The 21672-nt window shown below is 44.2% G+C and overlaps 1 protein-coding gene and 1 non-coding gene across 3 annotated transcripts in view; both read right to left on the bottom strand.

Moving 5' to 3' along the window:
• The window catches only part of DOP1B (DOP1 leucine zipper like protein B), a 103445-nt gene that overhangs the window by 9198 nt on the left and 72575 nt on the right, over positions 1-21672 (bottom strand). The window contains exons 24-32 of one of the 2 annotated variants that reach the window (XM_072969030.1): positions 14425-14480; positions 12865-12969; positions 12701-12767; positions 10755-10899; positions 6587-6672; positions 6245-6354; positions 5975-6121; positions 4917-4978; positions 4272-4400 (exon numbers count right to left, since the gene is read on the bottom strand). In XM_072969030.1, the coding sequence (XP_072825131.1) occupies positions 4272-4400; positions 4917-4978; positions 5975-6121; positions 6245-6354; positions 6587-6672; positions 10755-10899; positions 12701-12767; positions 12865-12969; positions 14425-14480 (907 nt within the window). The remainder of the gene's footprint in view (positions 1-4271; positions 4401-4916; positions 4979-5974; positions 6122-6244; positions 6355-6586; positions 6673-10754; positions 10900-12700; positions 12768-12864; positions 12970-14424; positions 14481-21672) is intronic. The other variant, XM_072969035.1, reaches the window with a different exon arrangement.
• TRNAV-AAC (transfer RNA valine (anticodon AAC)) lies at positions 4018-4092 on the bottom strand. Its single transcript has one exon. It is a non-coding gene; the product is annotated as a tRNA-Val (tRNA).

The following is a 21672-nucleotide window of genomic DNA, read 5'->3' as shown; positions in this document are numbered from 1 at the left end:
AGAAGATACATTAATAATCTGAAAAGTTTTTTCCTCTTTTTTTTAAACTTTTTTTTATTGAGTTATAGTCATTTTACAATGTTGTGTCAAATTCCAGTGTAGAGCACAATTTTTCAGTTATACATGAACATACATATATTCATTGTCACATCTTTTTTTTCGCTGTGAGCTACTTACCACAAGATCTTGTATATATTTCCCTGTGCTATAATATTCTTATATGTTTATGCTCCAAACAACAGAGGTATAAAATACATGAAGTAAGAACTGATGAAACTCAAACCAGAGTAAGTACTGACAACTATAGTTGAACTTCAACATCCCTATCCTATAACTGATAGAACGTGTAAGAAAGAAGTCAGTATAGATACAGAAGAACTGAGCAATACCATCAACTAACAGGATCTAATCAACACTTGGAGAACACTCCACTCAACAGCAGCAGCAGAACACCTCTCATTAAGGGCTCATCGAACATTCACCAAGGCTGTTTTATCATCTACGATATAATGTAACTTCAACAAATTTAAATCGTACGAAGAATGTTCTCTGACCATAACAGACTCAACTAGAAATTAATAACAGAAAGATAACTGGAAACACTTGGAAATTAACAAACTTCTAAATAAGATATGGGCTAAAGAGGAAGTATCAAAGGAAATAAAAATAAATATACATAAATGAAAAAGTTAAAATATAATATCAGATTTTGTGGGATATAGCTGAAGTACTGCTGAGAGGGAAATTTACCGCACTAGATGCTTACATTATAGATGAAGACAGCACTCAGATCTATAATCTAAGCCTGTACCTCAAGAGACTAGAAAAAGTACAAAATAAACCCCAAATACAAAGAAGGACATAATAAAGAGCAGAAATAAATGAAATTGCAAACAAAACAAAAAAATAGAAAAAAATCAATCAAACTAAAATCTAATTCTTTGAAAGGAAGAATAAAATTGATAAATCTCTAGAAAGACGGACCAAAAAAGAGAAAAGGCAAATTACCAATATCAGGGATGAAAGAAGGGATATCTCTGCAGACCATACAGACAGCAAAGGGGTAATGACACTTCAGTTATTGTGTAAGTGGGAATGCAAAATGGCACATCCACTCTGAAAACCAGTCTGGCAGTTTCTTATAAAGTCAACCACACATTTACCATAAGACCCAGTAATCAAACCCTTGTGTATTCATCCTAGAGAAATGACACCTTATGTCCACACAATAATGGTACATGAATGATTTATCATGGAGGCTTTCTTTGTAATAACCAGAAACTGGAACAACCCAAATGTCCATCAGGTAAATGGATAAATGAACTGTGGTACATCCATAAAATGGAGCATTATCACTCATTAAAAAGGATCAAACTCTTGCCACATCCATGAATGTACCCCACTTGCCTTGGGATGGTTCTCGAAGGCATTGTACTGAATGAAAAAAGCTAATTTCCAAAGGTGACATACTATATGATTCCATTTACAGAATATTATCAAAGTGACAAAATTAAAGTGATGGGGAACAGATGAGCAGTTTCCAGGGCTTAGGGTTGGTGGAGGGTGACTATAAAGCAGGAGTGACTTGAGGGGTTGTTCTGTAGTGAGTTCTCTATCCTGGATGTGGTGCTGGCTGCAAGAATTTGTATATGTTCACAGAACTAGACATACACACAAACACAAAAAGAGTGCGTGCAGAAACTGGTGAAATCTGAAAAAGTCTCTAGTTGGGTTATGGTAATATTCCCACGTCGACTTGCTGGTTTTGACGATGGACTAGGTTTATATGAGATGTGATCACAGGGGAAGCTGGAGGAATAGTAGCAGGAACACGAGGTACTATTTGTGCAACTTCTTGTGAGTCTTAACCTATTTCAAAATAGAGTATTAAAAAAAGTGGTTTGCACACATACGGCATATTTTATATTGATGCTTCAAATAAAAGCTAAATTCATGAGATCATTCTTCAGCTAAGACGATCGATTTTAGAAGCTCTAGTTTTCCTCAATCTCTAATATTCCTTTCTTAGCTGAGTGATAAACCTTACAGGCTTAAGGAGTCCTTGTGAGCACAGAGCTGGAAAAGCCCTGAGCCAGCATCCACGTACCACTGTCAAGGCTGTAGAACCTCGCTTAGGCTGGCCGCTCAATCTCACTGAGTCTGTTTCCCACCTGTAGAACTAGAGTCGTCCCCTTGCTCCACCTGTCTCGAAGGGCACCTACTGAGGACCACAGCCTATCGCTGGGAGCCAGAGGGGCAGGTACTAGTCTCTCTGAGGATCAGAATCCTGATGTAAAAATGGAGCTAATACAAGGACAATGAGGAAGACACAAAAGATGGCAAGTACCCCAGTGGACCTGGAATGAGCTACCCTCATCCAGCTTAAAGGGAACAGAGTGCTGCCTCTAGACCTTTCTGATCCCCTTGTCAGGGGCCTTTGTTGGGGGGCAGTGATACCTGTCCTCCTTTCATCCTCGACAAGCAGCATTTTGTTGTCCTCCCACTCCTTTAAAAAAATAACTGCTTTAACCTTATTTACAGCTTCTTTTGGGATCAATGTAAAATCTTTGTCACTATAAGCCAAGGTGTACGGAGCTGCTCACTTCCTCACCCTGTGCTCATCGATTGACCTCCTTGGGGCCACTTGATGGCACTGTCATCAGGGGAAAAGGACCCCAGATGTTATCCCAGAGGAGAAATGGCAGACGTTCCCCATTCCTGCCTCTTCTGATTAGGCCTGAACTATTTACGAGGGTGTGCAACTTAGAAGCTTCTGGATGCATCTACGCCCTTGACTGGGGCGTCATTGCTCCACTGCTCCCAAGACTGTCAAAGAACACTCTGAATTCTGTCACTTCAGGACCTCAGTGGCTGGGCCTATCAACAATCCTGGGGACAATGACAATACAGAGGCAAGTGATTTGTAAACTGTTAGTTACAGTTTTTAAGAGAGCAGGATAAGAGATCTGTGACATAATTCTGTGTGGAAACAACCTGAATACCCTTCCATTGGTGAACTGGTAAACAGACCACACAACGGAATACTACAAATAAGTGGTAATAAAAAGGAATAAGCTATTGATAATACAAAAGAACGACTCTCAAATACATCATGCAAGTCAAAGGAGCCAGGCTCAAAGGCTACACACCGTCTAATCACATGTATAGGACATTCTGGGAAAGATGAAACTATATGAACAAAAGCAGATTTAGTGATTGACGGGGTCAGGGAGTCATGGGAGGAGCTGACTTCCGAGGGGCAAAAGGGAACTTTCTGGGGTGATGGAAATGTTCTGTACTTTGACTGCAGTGGTGGTTATATGACTATATGTGTTTATCAAAATTCACAGAACTGTATAAACCGGAAAGGTGATTTTTACTGTATATAAATTATACCTTAATAAACTGACCCCCCAAAAAGGATTTATACCATAATTCTAATATTTGTAAAACTATCTTTTACATTAGTCTTTATGATATTTAATACAAATCTTGAAAGATTATTTATTATATTCCATTCAGGCTATGAGCCTTAAGGAAAACACATTCCTATTTGAGAATTAAAACAAAATGTTCACTCTGCCCTCTCAACATTTTATCAGGAGGAAAAAAAAACCCTCCAAAATCATGTACCATTATCCACAATCATTCCTTTTTGAAGCAGACAAGGAATAACACTAGTATGAAGAAGAGAAAAGGCTGCCAAGGAAAAGTGAGGTACTTCTCCAAAATCCTGCTCCTTCGCCAGCCTCACTCAGTATTGAAAACTCAAAAGTGTCTGGGCTGCCGGAGGAATCGAGGAGAAGCAGTGCTGAGAAAGTACTGCTAGACATTGTTTTTGGATATGTATATATATTTACTGAAGTATAGTCAGTTTACAATGTTGTATCAAATCCCAGACTTTAAAAAACTACCTATAGAAACTAATGGTCTTATATATAATAACTGATTTTTTAAAGTTTCTTTTTGGGGAGGCAGGGGAATTAATTAGGTTTACTTATTTAATTTTTTTTTTGATGGAGGTACTGGGGATTGAACCCAGGACCTCATGCATGTTAAGCATGAACTCTACCACCTGAGCTATACCCTTCCCCTGCAATAACTGATTTTTAAAATGAAGTTTCAGATTTACCGATATGTTTCCTAAGTTCTACATTCACACCTGCTGACTCCCCATTCTGCCAAAACACGCTGTGGGCCAGCCTTCTCATCCCCTTTGGGCCTGTGTGTGTGTCGGGGGTGGGCTGGGGGGAGGGGGCTGGCCTTCTTACCTTGGATCAGAGGAAGGTAAAGGTGGTACTGATCAAGCTCTCCACTGAAGACAGCAAAAGCCTGGCGCTTTAGCAGCATGGCTTTCTGCTCAAAACTGGAGAACAGTTTTAAAGAACTGCTCTGCATGTCTAGAAGAAATAGAGCAAACACGTTCTCCCTTTAGTGAGAAAACTACAATGAGAGGTAAGTGACTGGAAATTTGTACTGGTGTAATTCCTACCTTCCCTGGTGAAAAATCACAATCTTGATGGAGTAAGGGCATGTAGTTATTATTATTCAGATATTCACATTTATAAAAGGACTTATTACTTTCATAACACTTAATGAGTTGGTATTTGAAGAGGATATAAGGTTCAGGAAAGAACTCCTAACAAATTATGGTCAACTTATCATTACTTTTCCAAAGCATTTCTCCACCATGACACTGTAGAAAATGTTGTTAAAGGCATTCTTGCCAACAGACTGGAACTAGGAAGGTGCATCCATTTACTGCTGGCAAATCACGTACATCATATTGCAGCCTGCGGCTGAGACGGCATTGTAAAAGGTGTGAGCAGGGTTCTGAAATGCGCAGCAAAAGCTATGGCCAAAAGCATCGGTCCTTCAAAGTGTGACTTATGTGCACGTAACACAGAAGAACTTACTCATTAAATCTTTAAACATTGTTTTCTCATGAGTCAGAAGATGGTCAATAATGGACTTCCAACTGGATATTAAATAAAAACAAAATTAGTTAAATATGCAAAAGGTGACAGTCTGATTAAAAGCTTCAAGAAAAGAAGATGTTCTTATAAGATCTATTAAAAACTGCTTTCTGAAAAGTTAATGAAATGAATGAATAGTTTTTATGTAAGGAAAAGCTAAGAAAAGACTTTTCATTTATAACCTTAACCTAGGGAATGAATGACAGAGCTCACCACAACAGAAAACACCAAGTGTCAAGGTACTTCGGCTTTTGCAAGGGCTGCCCTTAAATATGTTCACACAGGTGATGTCCATGCACTTGTGTGGATGGAAAGAAGCGGGGGTTGTGGAGACAAATACCACTAGCTCTCAATGGGCTCCCCGCCAGGGCAACAGCATCACAGGGTGAGAGCCGTGGGCTCTGGGGGTGGTAGGCAAACTCTCAGGCTGTACTGAAAAGGTGACCAGTCTCCACCTTCTATCCTGCCATGAATACAGGCGTGTTCAGACAAGCCAGGGGCAGAGTTACACATAGTTTTGTTGACCTCCAAGAAAAAGGCACAGGAAATTCGTCTTGCGGCTGTAACAGCCTGGATTTCTGCTGCCCGTGCAGAGCCTGGCCAGCCACAAGGACTCAGTCAGGACTCAAGGAACGTAAGCCAAGAAGTGGGATAAGGGCATAGCAGTGTCACCAGTAGGCCCAGGCATCTTAAGATTGGTCAAGTATTTGTGATTACAATATAAAGTAGTTCTAGACTGAGGACAACTGGAACTCCAGAACATGCTCTTTAGGGATAATATGCTCTTACTTGAAACTCTCCTCTTGATTAGAAAAATGAGGCATTAAAGCTTGGATTCCTCTCCCAGGACTACACAGTTAACATGCGAGTGATGGCCTATGACTTGGGTTGAGGCTAGCTCTGCTCCCATTTTGGGTGTGAGAATTGATTACGGAAACCCCACACATTTCTCCACTGCAAGATGCAGGGCACGTTTTTATCAGGATAGCATTTCTTACTGCACACAGGAAGTGTCCATCTGAAAGAAGGCAGGGTCCAAGAATAAATCCAGGACTTCTTTTTTCCAGGCCCGTTTCGTATAGGCATAACCACTCAGAGAGCTCAGCAGCTGGGCTCCGGCCCGGAAGCTGGGGGCGTTGTAGGCGCTGAATGGGGTGGGAAGGGGAAAGGGTCAAGGTCAGAGGCTGTGCGAGGAAACGCGATGGATGCATTTCCCATAACCTCTCTTTCCACACGTGGGCGGCGTACCCCGGAGAAGGCAGAGCTACCTGTGGTTCCGCAAGTACGGGAAAACGTAGTAAAGCAGACGCGAGATCAACGGCACTGCCTTCTCTTTCTCATCGCTTCGATAAACCATGTCCAGGAGAGTTGCCAGAACCTAAAAGGGACGGATGGCCAGAAAACAGAAATCTCCTCAAGCCAGTGGCAGTACGAAATTCAGTCCTCGGGGTATCTACAGCCTAACGAGAAAACTCCATGGTGCAGCAGGAGGCCAAGACTGACCTACATGCTCACCTGGGACAGTGCAGCACGTGAGCCCTGCACCTGAGAATGAACGCCTTTGCAGAGACTCACCTCCGTAAGGGGTGACAAGTCTGATGTGTATTTACCTCTGCCAGGAGGGAGAGGGCTTGCACACTGTACACCGAAGGGGCGGACGCGGACACCATTGCTGAAGCGGCGGCAGCGGCACCTGCTGACAGAAAGAGGCATCTGTCTTTTCATCATTTCTGCCCCCCGAGACATCACATGAACGTGAGTCATGAACCCCACCGTTCACACTGATTATGTATGGAAGTATATGTTACGTGTTCCTCTCTGTTAATGTGTTCACTTTCAGCAACTAAGCGTCTCAGTACTGTGCTCAAATAAATGAGCACCAACTTGCTGTCTTTCTCCCCACTTCTCTTCTCATCATCATTCTTGGAACTTTAACATCCCCTTGGACAATTCCTCTAACACCCCGGCCTCTGGGCCCCTTAGTCTTTTCCCTTCCGACCATCTTTTACTTTGCTCCAGCTCAGCCACCCACTGTCATCATTGCACCCTTGACCTCACTGATTCCCAAAGCCTCCATTTCCAGCATCCTACTGTAACCACATCTTTTCTTTCCTGCTCACTTACTCCTGGAACTCTGCTCTGACAATTTCCTGAATCCTTGTACAGGCCTCTAAGCTCTTGAGTTCACCACCTTAACAACCCACTGACTCCCTCAAGTCTTCATTCCTCCCCCACCCCACCCACACGCACGGTCTATTGTCCACCTTCAAACATCCTCAACTCATTTTGCTTCTCTCTCCCACTGAAGCACTCACCTAGGAAAACACAAAGCTGGCTAAACCCAACAATTGCCCATGGAGTTCTGCGTAGCTAAATGCTCTGGAAGAAACCAAACCACTATGAAACAGATCTCACTTGACCTCGTGATGCTGAATCTCAAAAAGGGTGTGATGTTACTAGATAACCCTATCCATTCCCTCGGTGCAGGCCGGCTTTCCCACTCTTCAGCATAATTCTTTCACCTCCCCTCTTGATAACCACCAGTACCTGTCCCTTCTCAGCTGGTAACCTCACCCCACATTTCATTGAGAAAATGAACGTAAACCAGTAGGAACTCCCTCAGTTTGACCACCATGAGCTATTAATCTAGAACATTTATATCCGTCTTCTCTACCATGTGTCCTATTTTGATAGACATGTTCCTGGCTCCTGTCAAAGAACTGTAATTCCATTTACGATATTAATCCTGGCCCTAGGACTGTCTAAGACTTCGCTTTCTAACTATCCTTTCTTTCTTTGGTATTAATTTCTTCCTCTCTGCTGTACTGTTTCATCACCATACAAACATGCTTTGCTATACACCAACTGAAAAATAAACCAAGTGAAAGATATTCTTTGGTTCTTAGCACTACTTCATTACTATCCTATTGACACTAAGTTATCAACATCCACCGTCTCCTCTTCCTCATCGCCATCCTCTCCTCCACCTACTCCAACCACGTCTTCCCATCCGCAATGATTTCCATCTTGTCAAATCCAGTATCTGTCCTCATCTCACTTCTCAGCAGACTTCTGCTGGTTTCCTCCACCCACCTTCTTGAAACACTCTCTTCTCCATAGTTTCCATAACTCTATGTTCTCTTGGGTTTTCCTCCACCCCAGTGACCTTTCCTGGTACCTTCCCAGACATCTCAAAATTTAACACCTGCAAACCCACCCTTGAGTTTCCTCTCCATAATGTTCTTGCTTCGGTCTTCTCCACCTCAATAAATTGTTTAAACCAAAAACCAAGGTCACCCTTGGTTACTTTTTTGTAACTACTACGTCCAATCCATCAGCAAGTTCTCCTGACCCTGCACTTAAATCAGTCCACCTTTTTCCATCGCCCCCGCCTCCAGGTCAACATCATCTCCTGCCCAAAGCACCACGAAATCCTTGCAAAGGACTCCCAGTTTCCGCTCTCATATGCCAGAGCCCATATGGCTCCCAGCAGCCAAACTGATGCTTTCTAAAGACTCAAGAAGATCCTGTTACTGCTCCAAACACTTTAATGGGTTTCTGCAGCAGTGGGCAGACAACCAAGCTCTTAAGCATGCTCTGTATCACGCCCGACAGCCTTCAGCCTCCCGCTCCCCCTGACCTCGGATGACTGCTCATTAGGCTCCAGGCAAGCTGGTCTTGAGGTTCTTGGTCTCAGCCCACTCCCACCTCAAGGACTTTCCATCTTCCCCAGGGAAGTGCCTTCCTAGGTCTTCACGTGGCTGCCCTCTTATCTTTCATTTCTCAGCACAACTGTCACTTCCTTAGGGACACCTACAGTACCCCCCCAACCCCAGTCACCCCTGTAACAGTACTCTGATTTTCCTCACAGTACTAAGAACCACCTGAAATTCTCTTGGTAATTTATTTTTCTTTTGGCCATTAAAAACTTTCATTTTTGGGAGTGATTTTGGATTCTCAGAAGAGTTGAAATGTACCTTGGTTACTTTATTTTGGACTGTCACCTTCCATGTCAGCCCCACAAGAGCAGAGGCCCCGCTTACTGTGTTTGCTGCTGCAGCACCAGCACCTAGAACACAGGGCGTGGCCCACGCCAGACACACAGATACAGGAAGACCTTGCACATCCACTGCCGGCATAAAAACTCTCAGAGGAGGAAAACACATCATTGGAAGCCTCATCCTGTTTCATGCCTTATATGGCCAACATGCATGCTCAGTTTATTCAAGACCAACACGAAATACAGTTACGATCCAAAGACCTTTCTGGTACTCTGTAATTTGCTAAGTCAGTCTTATTGAGAAGCCCAAAAGCATCTCTAGCTTTGGAAGTCTATGATTTCTTTTTTAAAATAAAAATCAGCTAATTATTTTACAACAGTATTGCCTGGAGCTTAAACTCAATTACTGCACAAAAGCCAGGCCCGATACCACCTGACTCAACACAGCGCAGCCGCACTGGGGGTGGAGCGGCAGTGTAATTCACACAGCACACACGACAGAAACAACTAAAGACCAATTAGCCAAGGAGATGTTCTCTTTCCCTAGAACCACAACTGTAACCATAACCACAGCAGCCCGAGAAAGCATAACTGTTGGTTTAAGTTAGCAAATGATAGCACATTAGTTGTAGGATCTTCATTACAGAGTAAAGTGTAATTATTTTTCTTAAGTAAGCCACAAAACCAGCTCTCAAGTGAATGCGGCAGAAGTAACGGATGGGGGAACCACAGCATCCTTCCTTCTCCTGGGAAGAGCAGCCGGTCCCGGGTGGGAGCCCATTCCTCGTGGCTCCGGGGCACCAGCCCTCTTCCCGCCCTCCCCTGGGTCAGCTGCAGGCCCAAGAAGAGCCATCCAGAATCTTTGTGTGAGACTTGATTAACCTCATCTGAACGCCTGGTTCCTGCTATGCCTAAAGCCAGGTATTGATGCCTGGGCTTCTCATGTACCTGAGCCAAAAGGTTTTGCAAAGCTATTTTATCACCAACTCTGCCCAGTCTCACCCAGGTCCCCACCTTGAAAGATCTGCCACAAACAACTTGGCCAAGGCCCCACAACCCTACAAATACGTCCCCAAACGTCCCCATTGAGACACCCCTGTGACTCTGTCAAGCTTCTCCCTTGACACAGCAGGTCTAATAACCTGAGATTGGCTTGACTGATAGATTCCTCTGGGGGTCTTCAGGGCTCTGGCAATGAACAACCTACACTGCTGCATTTAATCCAGACTCCTCAAGGGTGCCTGGCTGATCAGCAGTCCTCGGGGTAAACAGATGCGTCCCCTCCGAGGGTCTCCCAACCATCTTCCTAGGAAGCTGTAACTAACAGTAAGCCTGGGGGAAGCCTACTCCGCATGATGCCTATTACAAACTCCTCATGTCCCGGGCATGACGGAACACCAGAACCACCGAGAGGCTGGGGTGTGTTGGCCAGAAATGAAACATAACATCACGTGCCTGACGACAGCTTGCTGGTTTACTAAGTTTTCTTTCCACAGAGCCACAAAAAGAAAAACACACATTCTCCTATTCTCTACCCAACACAGATTTCTATCACTGAGTCCAAGCAAATTATCTTGGGAAGTAACTTTCTTGGACCCCCATCTGGGTTCAGTGAGGGCTTAACACGGTGGCGACGGGCCACTTGGGACACTTCCAGTGGAATCCTACTGGTTGTTATATGTACAACTCATGTTGTAGGAAGTAAAACCAGTTACTTTCAAGGCAGACCAGATCCACGAGCTGGCAGCACCATTACTTTCTGACCCATCTACACCTACCGTGCAAATCTTCCTCAGCATCAGATTCTTCTAGAGAGATCTGAGGCTGGGCCTTCACTTCCAGGTTTCTGCTTAGCCAGCTGGTTTGTTCCAAGGAAGAGCCAGCAATGTTCCCGACAGCTTCTAGAATTTTCTGAGTGACTTCCTGAGAGGAATCGGGAGGAAGGGGAAAGGGAGTTAGTTAAGGACAAGAATCCTAAGTGCCAAAAACAGCCCCATCCAATAGAAATACAAGGCAAGCCACATGTGTGAGCCACATAGGTAATATCAAGTTCTCCAGGGGCCACATTCCAAGGAACAAGTTCATAACATTTAACCCAGTAGGTCCAGAATATTCTCACCATATAATCAGTATAAAAATTATTAGTGAGATTCAGCACTTTTTTGTGCTAAGTCTTTGAAATCCGACGTGCATGTCACACTTCCTGCACATGCAGCCCAGAAAGCCACATTTCAAGCTCAACAGCCACACGTGGCCCATGGCTACCATATGCCCCATGTGGGTAAAACAGACACAGGAAGTCACAGCCGCACAACACACTTGGCAGATTAGATTTCTGGTTTCTTTAGGGCCATGGGTTCTTGCTAGCAATGTACCTTGCAGTAATACAACAAGAGACAAAACTGAATAAATTAAACTGACTGCATGAGGGTGGGGTGAGGCGTCATCTGTGTCAGGAGAGCAATCAGGAAAGCACATGGTCAAGTAGCTGGGTCAGAGGTGGAAACACTGAGCGGGTTTCTCCAGTCAGTATCCTCAAGCATCACCAGCTCAGAGTGGCTGGACGTCCTTGACGTCTGAGAACAGAACAACCCTGACTTCCACCACGAGCCCAGCAGTTGTGACCAGGCATGAAGCAGGAGCACATCTGCCTGCCAGAGGCAAGGAGGGTGAACCAGAGGGAATGGCCCGCAGTAAGCCCAGCAGAGGCCTGATGTAGACGATGGCAGCGAGGAAGATCAAGAAAAGGGGTTGAGAACTTAGCGGAGCTTCCACTTCAAGTGCAGTAAGTGGATGCAGAGAAAGTTAGGGTGTCTTGAAAAGGGAGGAAGGAGTCTGTGTTGAGGCTGGGACACCACGGGGTGGAAGCAGGGTGCTGCCTGGCCCCCCGCCGACGGCGACAGAGGCAAGGTGCACCAGCTGCACTGGTGGAGGTGGTGTCCGTGGCCAAACTCCGCCCAGATGGACTGAAGGGAGAGGGGCCACGGCTGGCAACTGGCCATAAAAGGGGGTGCTTGCCAGGCTAGTTTAGGAAGTGGTACCGAAGCGCTGGGGCAGCGCCTGCACCTTGCGAAGGCTTTCTTCTCCACCAGCTGAGCCAAAGGAGTCACTGGCTTTACACAGAACACTGGTGGTTCGGAATCAAGAATGGGACAGACCTTTCACAAATGCTGGGATCACAGCAATTAGCAGTAATATCACCAAAGCCATAAACAACACCCCTCAGTTTAAAGACTGACTCAAAAAGCTCCTCACTCAATGACTAAAACGGTTGCAAGACAGTGATTTTTCTAGCTCCATCACGACTTCTGCTTCTTAGTTGGTATTCTACTCGATGGAGAAGATTTTCCTTCTCAACTGGGTGAGTTTTACTTTAATTTTTCAGCGTTTTTGAAGTTTCCTATGAGTATATATTGCTTTAAAAAGTGGGGGGAGGTTATCAGGAAAGACATCTGTGTATAAAAATAGATTTATTATTCCAACTATGCTGAAGAGTAAGCTCCACCCACATTTGCGTATAGCAGGGTGGGAGAGGGCACCCTGTAAGTTCTACGGTGGATCACTCAAGTCTAACACAAGAACCTTCAGCAGGAGGGCCTGGTCCGAGTCTGCTGAGCCCGGTAAAGACAGTAACGGAGGAAGTCAGACATGGGAACAAACACAAATTTAAGATCTGGTTCTGCCAATGGAACAGTAACAATCTGCCAAACTTGCACATACAGACCTGCAGGTCTTTTTGATCCTTCTTGTTCTCCAGGTTGGGAGTTCTCGTTACAAAGTCGTTCAGCATGCTGTTGAGAGACAAGCAGCTTCAGACTGAGAATGCTGCAGAAATAAGAATACGTTCCAGCAGAAAAATGCGGTAACGTGAGTGCTGCGACATCATACCTGAGAAGCAGAAAATACCCAGGGGGAGCAAGATTCAACTGCACAGACTCCTTTAACACACCCAGTAGCGAAGGAAAGTTCTCTTGCAAGGCTATTACTGGGAGCCTATTTAAAAAGAAAAACAGAAAACAAAAAATCCAACCATGAATAGGTCAAAGCAAAATGTTTGTTTACAAGCACATTTTAGACCCAGGTGGTTGGAAAGCATAAGGGAAGATGGCCCATCTCCCTGACCTGTTAGGTCTTTTTACAATTGTAATACACACAAGCTAAGTTTTGGAATTCTGGCAAGAACCTGGAGTCTGGAGTTGTGATACCCTGCTGCTGACAGGTCAGATGCTCGTGGGGTTTCCCTGTCTATAAAGCAAAGCCTCGTACTAGGCTGTCTGCTCTCTGGGCCTGTCTGGTTCCAACATTCGGCCTCTCTAACATTGTTGGTAACAGAGTCAGCCATCATAAGGTCGCAAAGGGCTACGTCAGGGGTCACCCACCAGCAGCTGATCCTCAGTAGCTGTCAGGTCAGGGCTCGCGGGGAACGAGGCTGACCCTGGATTGCTGCTACAGAGCGAGGCCGCAGCTGAGCCACAGCCAAGGGTCCCAGGTTCAGTCCTGGTCCCTGATTTACTGCCTCCTGAGTGACCTGAGTGACATCCATAAAAGGGGGATGCAGCTCCTGCAGCTGCTGGGAAGGCCCAGGTATCACTGAGGCCACTGTAACCGGTGCTCGCTCGTATTACAATATGCGTTAGTTACCACGAGGAGGGATGTGACCAAGTCATCGTCAACGCCTAGAGAAAGAGCTACAATGCTGCTTGTGGTGAAGGGTGAACAGCTGGTCTAACTCCACCTCAGACCCAGGGACTCCAGGCACTATGACCCTCCTTTTGCCTCCCTGCACAACGTGAACTTGTTAACCAAGGAGCTTGCCGCTGGTTGTCAAATTTATTTATTGTGAAACTCCTGAGATACATGAGGATGTCGAGGCTCCCTGCAGCAGCCAGCGCCCTGGGGCCTGGGACTGCACCAGGGATGGGCCCCTGCAGGATCTCAAGGAGGCCCAGCCAAGCTTCCCCTCCCCCGCAGAGAAGTGCTGCCTGGGGACCCGCTTCACTTCGTCCCATAGCGGAGACGGCTGCTCCTGGACACTCAGCTCAGTAACCCCAAGCAGAAGACACCCAGCAGAAAACACGGGGAAAAAACTGAGGACAGGACCAAAAATAATCACTTCTCCTTTTTCTAAATGAGGTCTTTAAAGTACTCCTCCCCTTTTTTGGGTATCAATTCAACGCAAACTGTTTCTTCTCGAGTTTACCAGGCCCCATATCAAGTTTTGCTGACATCAAGCGTTCAACTTTCAGCACATGGACTTTAAAATGTCAGATTAGATCTCTGATGAAGGACAAGTAAGATCATCAGGGCATTCCCATGCCTTGGGAGGAAATCGGGACTCCACTCAGATCCTTTCTGAACTAAGGCTCCCCAGTAATCAAGACACACAATCAGGGTAAGTATTTATAATATTGTACTAGCACCTCTAACTGAGAAATGTCTCTGCATTACCTTTGGATGAAAGCAAAGCAAAACTGCAACACTGGGACATCCACGAGGGGCGATTTCTGAAAATTAAAGCAAAGCCAGTTAATCCCAGCTGGTAGGAAATGAGGCTAAAAAAGAATTTAAATACAGAAGCAAAACAGATTCTGTGTCCTAACAAAGCAAATGTTTTCAGCCAAAGAGTCTTTCAAATATAGTAATAGACGTGAAAGTATCTCCCGAGTGAAACAAAGAACAAAAGTACCCTATGAGGTCCCAGAGCCACTCCTTCATGTTTACCTACTTCCCGCTCCAGGCTCTTAACAAGTATTTAGGGAAGTGTTGGCATCGTAACGGAACCTCCCCAAACACAAAGTTGGTGGCCAAAGTAGACCTCAGGACGAGCTACAGACAGGAAACAATACAAAATTCTAATTCTTAGCTCCAGGAATTCCCTCAAACCCAGCCCAGACAACTTTCCAAAATCCCACATGGCTGGAACTACTTAGAAATAGGTTTCCAAAACACAATTTTTTCCCCCTCCTTGCTTGTAAAAGGCTATTTATAGAAGTTACAGAAGTTGAGCCAATTAACTACACTAACCACAAAATGTCATTTTGTTATGGGAACAGCCAAAAGCTAGTCAGCCAGACCACGTCTAGATTTTTTTTTTTTTAGCCCAGGAACTGAAGATACATGTAAAAATTCAAAAGTGAAGGAGCAAAACCAAGAAGCGCCTGCTCTGTATATAAAGCTGTCGCAGGGCCAGCTCCCCTGGGGCTGCGGCCAGAATGCCATCTGTGGGGACTGAACAGCAGCGAGGAGGTCCATTTCCTGACCCCTGAGACTTGCTCAGACTCATAAATGAAAATCCACTCCAGATCTGATGGCTCCTCCACCTGGCCCCTCTCCTCGGGCCTCATCACTTTAACAGTCACGTTCAGGAGCAAAAGGCGACAAGACCACCAGGCACTGGGAGCCCTGGGGGCAGACACCCGACAGCTGCGGTGAAGGTGCCTGTGCCCATTTGATGTCCGATTCCTTAAGCACTTTGCGGGTTCCATAATCGTGGCCTCGCAGTGTTCATTTTTAGGCTGGCTTGTCTTCTTTCCCTAGCTAGGACACAGGCTGACCAGGGGTGGGAAGAGTTTCACTATTCAGGACTCCCCACCTTGGATGCACATACTTGATTTTCAGTTAACACGGGACTGAAGAAAGGGGACTAGAGCCCTGAGTATGACTGAGTGGTCAGAAGCCCCAAAGGCCTTCCCAGCGTGGACATTTCTGCAAAGGCCCACCCTGTGCCAGAGGCCCTTTCAGGGAGGAACCCCGAGTGGGGAGTTCTCCTCCAAGGCTGGCAGAGCCACAAAAACCGCTGAAGATCATCTCGGTCAGTTTTCTCCCTCTGGGGTAATACAGCTCTGATTCTAAGGTCCAGCTTTTTGTTCACCATCCTGAGTGTGAGATTTCTTTTACTTGTTACAAAAATTTATTTTGGTTACAATATACTTAACAAAATTTACCATTTTAAACACTTTTAAGGTACAAGGGCCTTCAGTATGTTCGCACTGTTGGGCAACCACCACACCAACACCTCCAGAACATTTTCATGTTCCCAAACTGAGACTCTGTCCCCATTAAGCACTAAATCCCATTCCTTCCTCCCCCGCACCCCCTGGTAACCCCCATCATTCCACCTTCTGTCTCTATGGACTTGACTACTGAGTACTCCAGATAAGTGGAATCTTACAATATTGTCCGTTTGTACTGGCTTATTCCCCTTAACACAATGTTTTCAAGGTTCATCTACAGTACATCAGTATCAGAATTTCATTCCTTTTAAAGGCTGAATAATATTCCACTGCATGTATATACTTCATTTTGTTTATCCATTCATCCGTGAATGGATACTTGGGTTGTTTCCACATTTTGGCTATTGTAATTAACGCTATGAAGAACACTGGAACACAAATATCTGTTTGAGTAAAACTATTTATTTTTTAATAATCACTTTGTCCACTCCATTAACTTTCATTTAGATTGGAATTATCCTTAAATTTTTCCTAACTGTATAATTTTACCACACCTGATAGAAGGCAGTAATTTCAAGGTTCAAACAAATCCCTAGTTTCTATCAAATTAAGAATAAAATAGGACTTCCGGGCAAGATGGCGGAGTAGAAGGATGCCTGTAAGCCACCCTCTCCCACAAATACACCAAGACCCACATCTACAGACCCACTCAACCAACCAGAGCACCTGCGGAACTCCAACAGATCATCGCCCTCTTCAAAAGATAAAGACGCCAAAAATCTGGTAGGAGAAAAGGAAACAAGAAAGAACAAAAGGCAAAGCAGCGCGGGACGGGTCCCGCGGGGAGGGAACGGCAAAGGAGGACTGGCGCTTGCTCGCTGGGTCTCCCCTCTCCAACTGAGAGGCCAGCGGGACGGAGGGGGAGCCTCCGAGGCTCGGATCTGTACAGAGCAGCCCTTGTCTGACAGAACTAAGTTAAACGGGCACAGAGCGTCCCCCCGACACCCAGCCTGAGACGCGGGCCGGCAGCGGCGGGCAGGGCCAGGCTGCACAAGCAGGGCGGAGGACGGGGGCGGCTGCACGGAGGAAACTCCGGGGGACTGCAAGGGGCTGGGCGCCGGGGCTGTGGGTGTACAGGACAGAACAACCTGGGCCCTCCATAAAACAGCAAGGTTGATGTGCTCTCGCGGGAAGGGTGCATACCCCCATCTCTGAAAACACGCGGAAACTTTTCAGGGGAAGAGGGGCGGGGCCCAGGCAGAGCCGCCATATTCTCCGGCGCTGAGCACCCAGGCGGGAGCAGAGGAGAAACCTGCGTCCGCACCGAAGGGCTTAGCAGCCTCAAGGGCCAGACTGAGACGGGCCTACAGCCCTGGGCAGATAGGATCCTTCCATTCTGGTCCCCCAGAGAACTTGCTCCACAAAGACAAACAAGCAGCGGGGTCTTGGCTCGGAGCAGGGACGAGGCTGCCCCTGGGTCTTCCCCGAGCCCACCCGCAGAGCGCCGACCAGGGCGGAGCGCCGGCGCAGAGCGCGCAGCCGCACAGAGCAGCGGAGCTACTGGCGGCGCAGGCAGGGGGAGAGCGGCCCCCCCGCCTGTCGGGCAGGAACACAACCCCTGACCCAGGTGCTGGGAAGGGGCACAACCCGCCCTCCTGCCTGGCCAGTCTGCAACATCTGTCTGCGGCATCCAGAGGGGCAGTGACCCGCCCGCCCGCAGCAGAGGAGAGCTGCATCTGACCCCGGGTTAGGAGGAGGCGCGATCTGCTTGCCGACAGGTGCTGGGAGCAGCACAGAACAGGGCGCCAACGGAGGGCCTCTGAAAACAAGCTGAGCTTCCAAAACAGGACGAAGACAGAAGGACATCACATTAAAAGCACACACACTCCAGGAGAACACCGACAACCCCCCTTTTTTTTTTTAAATTTTTTTTTTTGGTTTTTGTTTTGCTTTGTTTTGTTTTTTTGTTTTCTGTTTTTGTTTCTGTTTTGTTTTGTTTTAATCTGTTTTTACCTGTTCTATTTTCAATTACTCTTTTAATTTTTACTTCTTAATTCATTTCTATTTCTCTTGGGTTTTGATGTCCTGTTATTGATTAGACACAGGCTTCAAACACATATATTCATCTCCCCACCCCCCCTTTTTTTTTTTAAGGTTTTAAAAGGACTTCTCCACCCGATTAATACTCTGCTTCAACCCGCTCTTCTATTATTCATTATACATTGTTTTCAAACCCTCTTTCTCCCTTCTTTTAAAAATCTTTCTCTCTCTCTTATTCTTTTCTCTTTTTTTTCTTTTTTCTTTTTTTTTCCTAAGTTCTATTCCTAAATAGGCATTAGATAGATAAAATCCTTAAGATCCAAAATAGACAACTGATACTTCATAAACCACAGTGCCAGAGAGGTATGAGCAAGATGAAGAAGCAGAGAAACCTTTCCCAATTAAAAGAACAAGAGGAATCCCCTGAAAGAAAGCTCAATGAAATAGACATCGATAGCCTACTAGATCAAGATTTCAAAAAAGGAGTGATCAAATTGCTGAAGGAATTAAAAGAGATAATGCTTAGAGAAATAAAATATGTCAAAAATGAAATTGAAGCTATAAAGAAGAGCCAAGCAAAATGGGAAAACTCAATGACAGAGATGAGGAATGATCTAACAGCTGTGCAAAGCCGACTAGTTAATGCAGAGGAACGAATTAGTGATCTAGAAGACAGGGCAACAGAAAGCACCCATTCAGAAGAACTACAAGATAAGCAAATAAAAAATAATGATAATAGCATAAGGGACCTATGGGATAATATAAAGCGTCCCAATCTTCGCATAATAGGGGTCCCAGAAGGGGAAGAAGGATCAAAGGGGATTGAAAAGGTTTTTGAAGAAATCATGACTGAAAACTTCCCAAACTTAAAGAAGGAATCAGATATCCAAGTACAGGAAGCTCAGAGGGTCCCAAACAGGAAGAACCCAAATAGACCCACACCAAGACATATCATAATCAAGATGGCCAGAGTCAAGGATAAAGAAATGATTCTAAAGGCAGCAAGAGAAAAGCAAAGAGTGAACTACAAGGGAACCCCCATAAGGCTCTCAGCTGATTTCTGTACACAAACACTACAGGCCAGAAGGGAGTGGCAAGATATATTCAAAGCCCTGAATGAAAAAAAGATGCAGCCTAGGATACTTTATCCAGCAAGGCTATCCTTTAGGATAGAAGGAGAAATAAAGAGTTTCACAGACAAAAAAAAGCTGCAGGAGTTTAGCAACACTAAACCCATGCTAAAAGAAATATTGAAAGGGCTATTCTAAATAGAAAAGCAGCAGGATGCTACAGAAATGAGAAACGTACAACTGGAAAGGTGATAACTCATGAATTACAAATAAAGAAAACACGAAATTATAAAAGAAGACATACAAATCACTGAGAGTGGGAGAGGGAGGCAGGGAAATATAGAATTTTTTTTCTTTCTTTTTTAAATTTTTTTTAACAGTAGGATGGGTTTGAGATCATGTTATTATCAGTTTATTAAAAACGGGTATAGGTTAATAGATTTACAAAAAAGGGTAACCACAAGTCAAAAATTTACAAGGGAGTCACAAAAATTAAATAAAATCCATGATAATACAAAGGAAAATTACCAAACCACAAAAGGAAGAAGAAAGGAACAAAGAGGATATACCAATTCAACTGCAAAGATAAGTTCAAAATGGCAATAAACACACATCTATCATTAATTACTGTAAATGTTAATGGACTAAATGCTCCAGTCAAAAGACATAGAGTGGCAGAGTGGATTATAAAGCAAGAACCTTCAATATGCTGCATACAAGAGACCCACTTTAGGGAGAAGGACACATATAGATTGAGAGTGAAAGGATGGAAAAGGATATTCCATGCAAATGGAAAAGCCAAAAAAGCAGGTGTTGCAGTACTGATTTCAGACAAAATAGACTTTAAAACAAAGGCCATAAAGAAAGATAAAGAAGGACATTTTATAATGATTAAAGGAGTGATACAAGATGAAGATATTACACTCGTTAATATATATGCACCCAATATAGGAGCACCTAAGTACATACAAGAATTACTAACAGAGATAAAGGGGGATATTGATGGGAATACAATCATAGTTGGAGATTTTAACACTGCATTAACACCACTAGACAGATCTTCCAGACAGAAAATAAACAAGGCAACAGAGAAATTAAATACTACAATAGAAAAACTAGATTTGGTGGATATTTTCAGAGCTTTACACCCCCAAAAAATAGAATATACATTCTTTTCAAGTGCACATGGAACATTTTCCAGGATCGATCATGTACTTGGACACAAAAGAAACCTCAACAAATTTAAGAAGATAGAAATTATCTCAAGCATCTTTACTGACCACAATGCCATGAAACTGGAAATCAACAACAGAGAAACAAAGGAGAAAAAAAGAAAAGCATGGAGATTAAACAATATGTTATTGAAAAAACAATGGATCAATGAGGAAATCAAAGCTGAAATTAAAAAATACCTTGAGACAAATGATAATGAAAGCACAACCACTCAAAACCTATGGGACACAGCAAAGGCAGTGCTAAGAGGGAAGTTTATAGCGATACAGGCCTTTCTCAAAAAAGAAGAACAATTTCAAATAAACAAGTTAACCCACCACCTAAATCAATTAGAAAAAGAAGAACAAAAAGCCCCAAAAAGCAGCAGAAGGAAGGAAATAATAAAGATCAGAGAGGAATTAAATACAATAGAGATTAACAAGACCATAGAAAAAATCAACCAAACCAAAAGTTGGTTTTTTGAAAAAGTAAATAAAATCGACAAACCTCTGGCCAAACTCACAAAGAAGGAAAAAGAGAGAGCACAAATTAGCAAAATAAGAAAGGAAAATGGAGAAATTACAACAAACAAAATAGAAATACAGAATATCATACGAGAATATTATGAAAAACTCTATGGAACCAAACTGGATAACCTAGAGGAGATGGACAAGTTTCTGGAAACATACTGTCCACCAAAACTGAATCAAGAAGAAACTGAACACTTGAACAACCCGATCACTAGAAAGGAAATAGAAATAGCAATTAAAAACCTCCCTACAAATAAAAGTCCAGGACCGGACGGCTTCACCGGGGAATTCTACCAAACATACAAAGAAGAACTCATACCAGTCCTTCTCAAACTCTTCCAGACGATTGAAAAGGAGGGAATACTCCCAAACTCTTTCTATGAAGCCACCATCACCCTGATACCAAAACCAGGCAAAGACACTACAAAAAAAGAGAATTATAGGCCAATATCACTGAGGAACATAGACGCCAAAATCCTCACCAAAATTTTAGCAAATAGAATCCAACAACACATAAAAAAGATTATACATCATGACCAAGTGGGGTTCATCCCAGGGACACAAGGCTGGTTCAACATACGCAAATCAATCAATGTAATACATCACATCAACAAGAGAAAGGACAAAAACCACATGATCATCTCAATCGATGCAGAAAAAGCATTTGATAAAATTCAACACCCATTTATGATAAAAACTCTCGCCAAAGTGGGTATAGAGGGAACATATCTCAACATAATAAAAGCTATATATGACAAACCTATAGCCAGCATAGTTCTCAACGGTGAAAAACTCAAAAGCTTCCCACTAAAATCTGGGACAAGACAAGGATGCCCACTATCACCACTCCTATTCAATATAGTCCTGGAAGTCCTAGCCACAGCAATCAGG

The sequence above is a fragment of the Vicugna pacos genome, chromosome 1 (assembly GCF_048564905.1).
Source record: "Vicugna pacos chromosome 1, VicPac4, whole genome shotgun sequence".
Lineage (NCBI taxonomy): Eukaryota > Metazoa > Chordata > Mammalia > Artiodactyla > Camelidae > Vicugna > Vicugna pacos.
The sequence above is the reverse complement of the archived record's forward strand: the minus strand, read 5'-3'. Positions and strand labels throughout refer to the sequence as shown.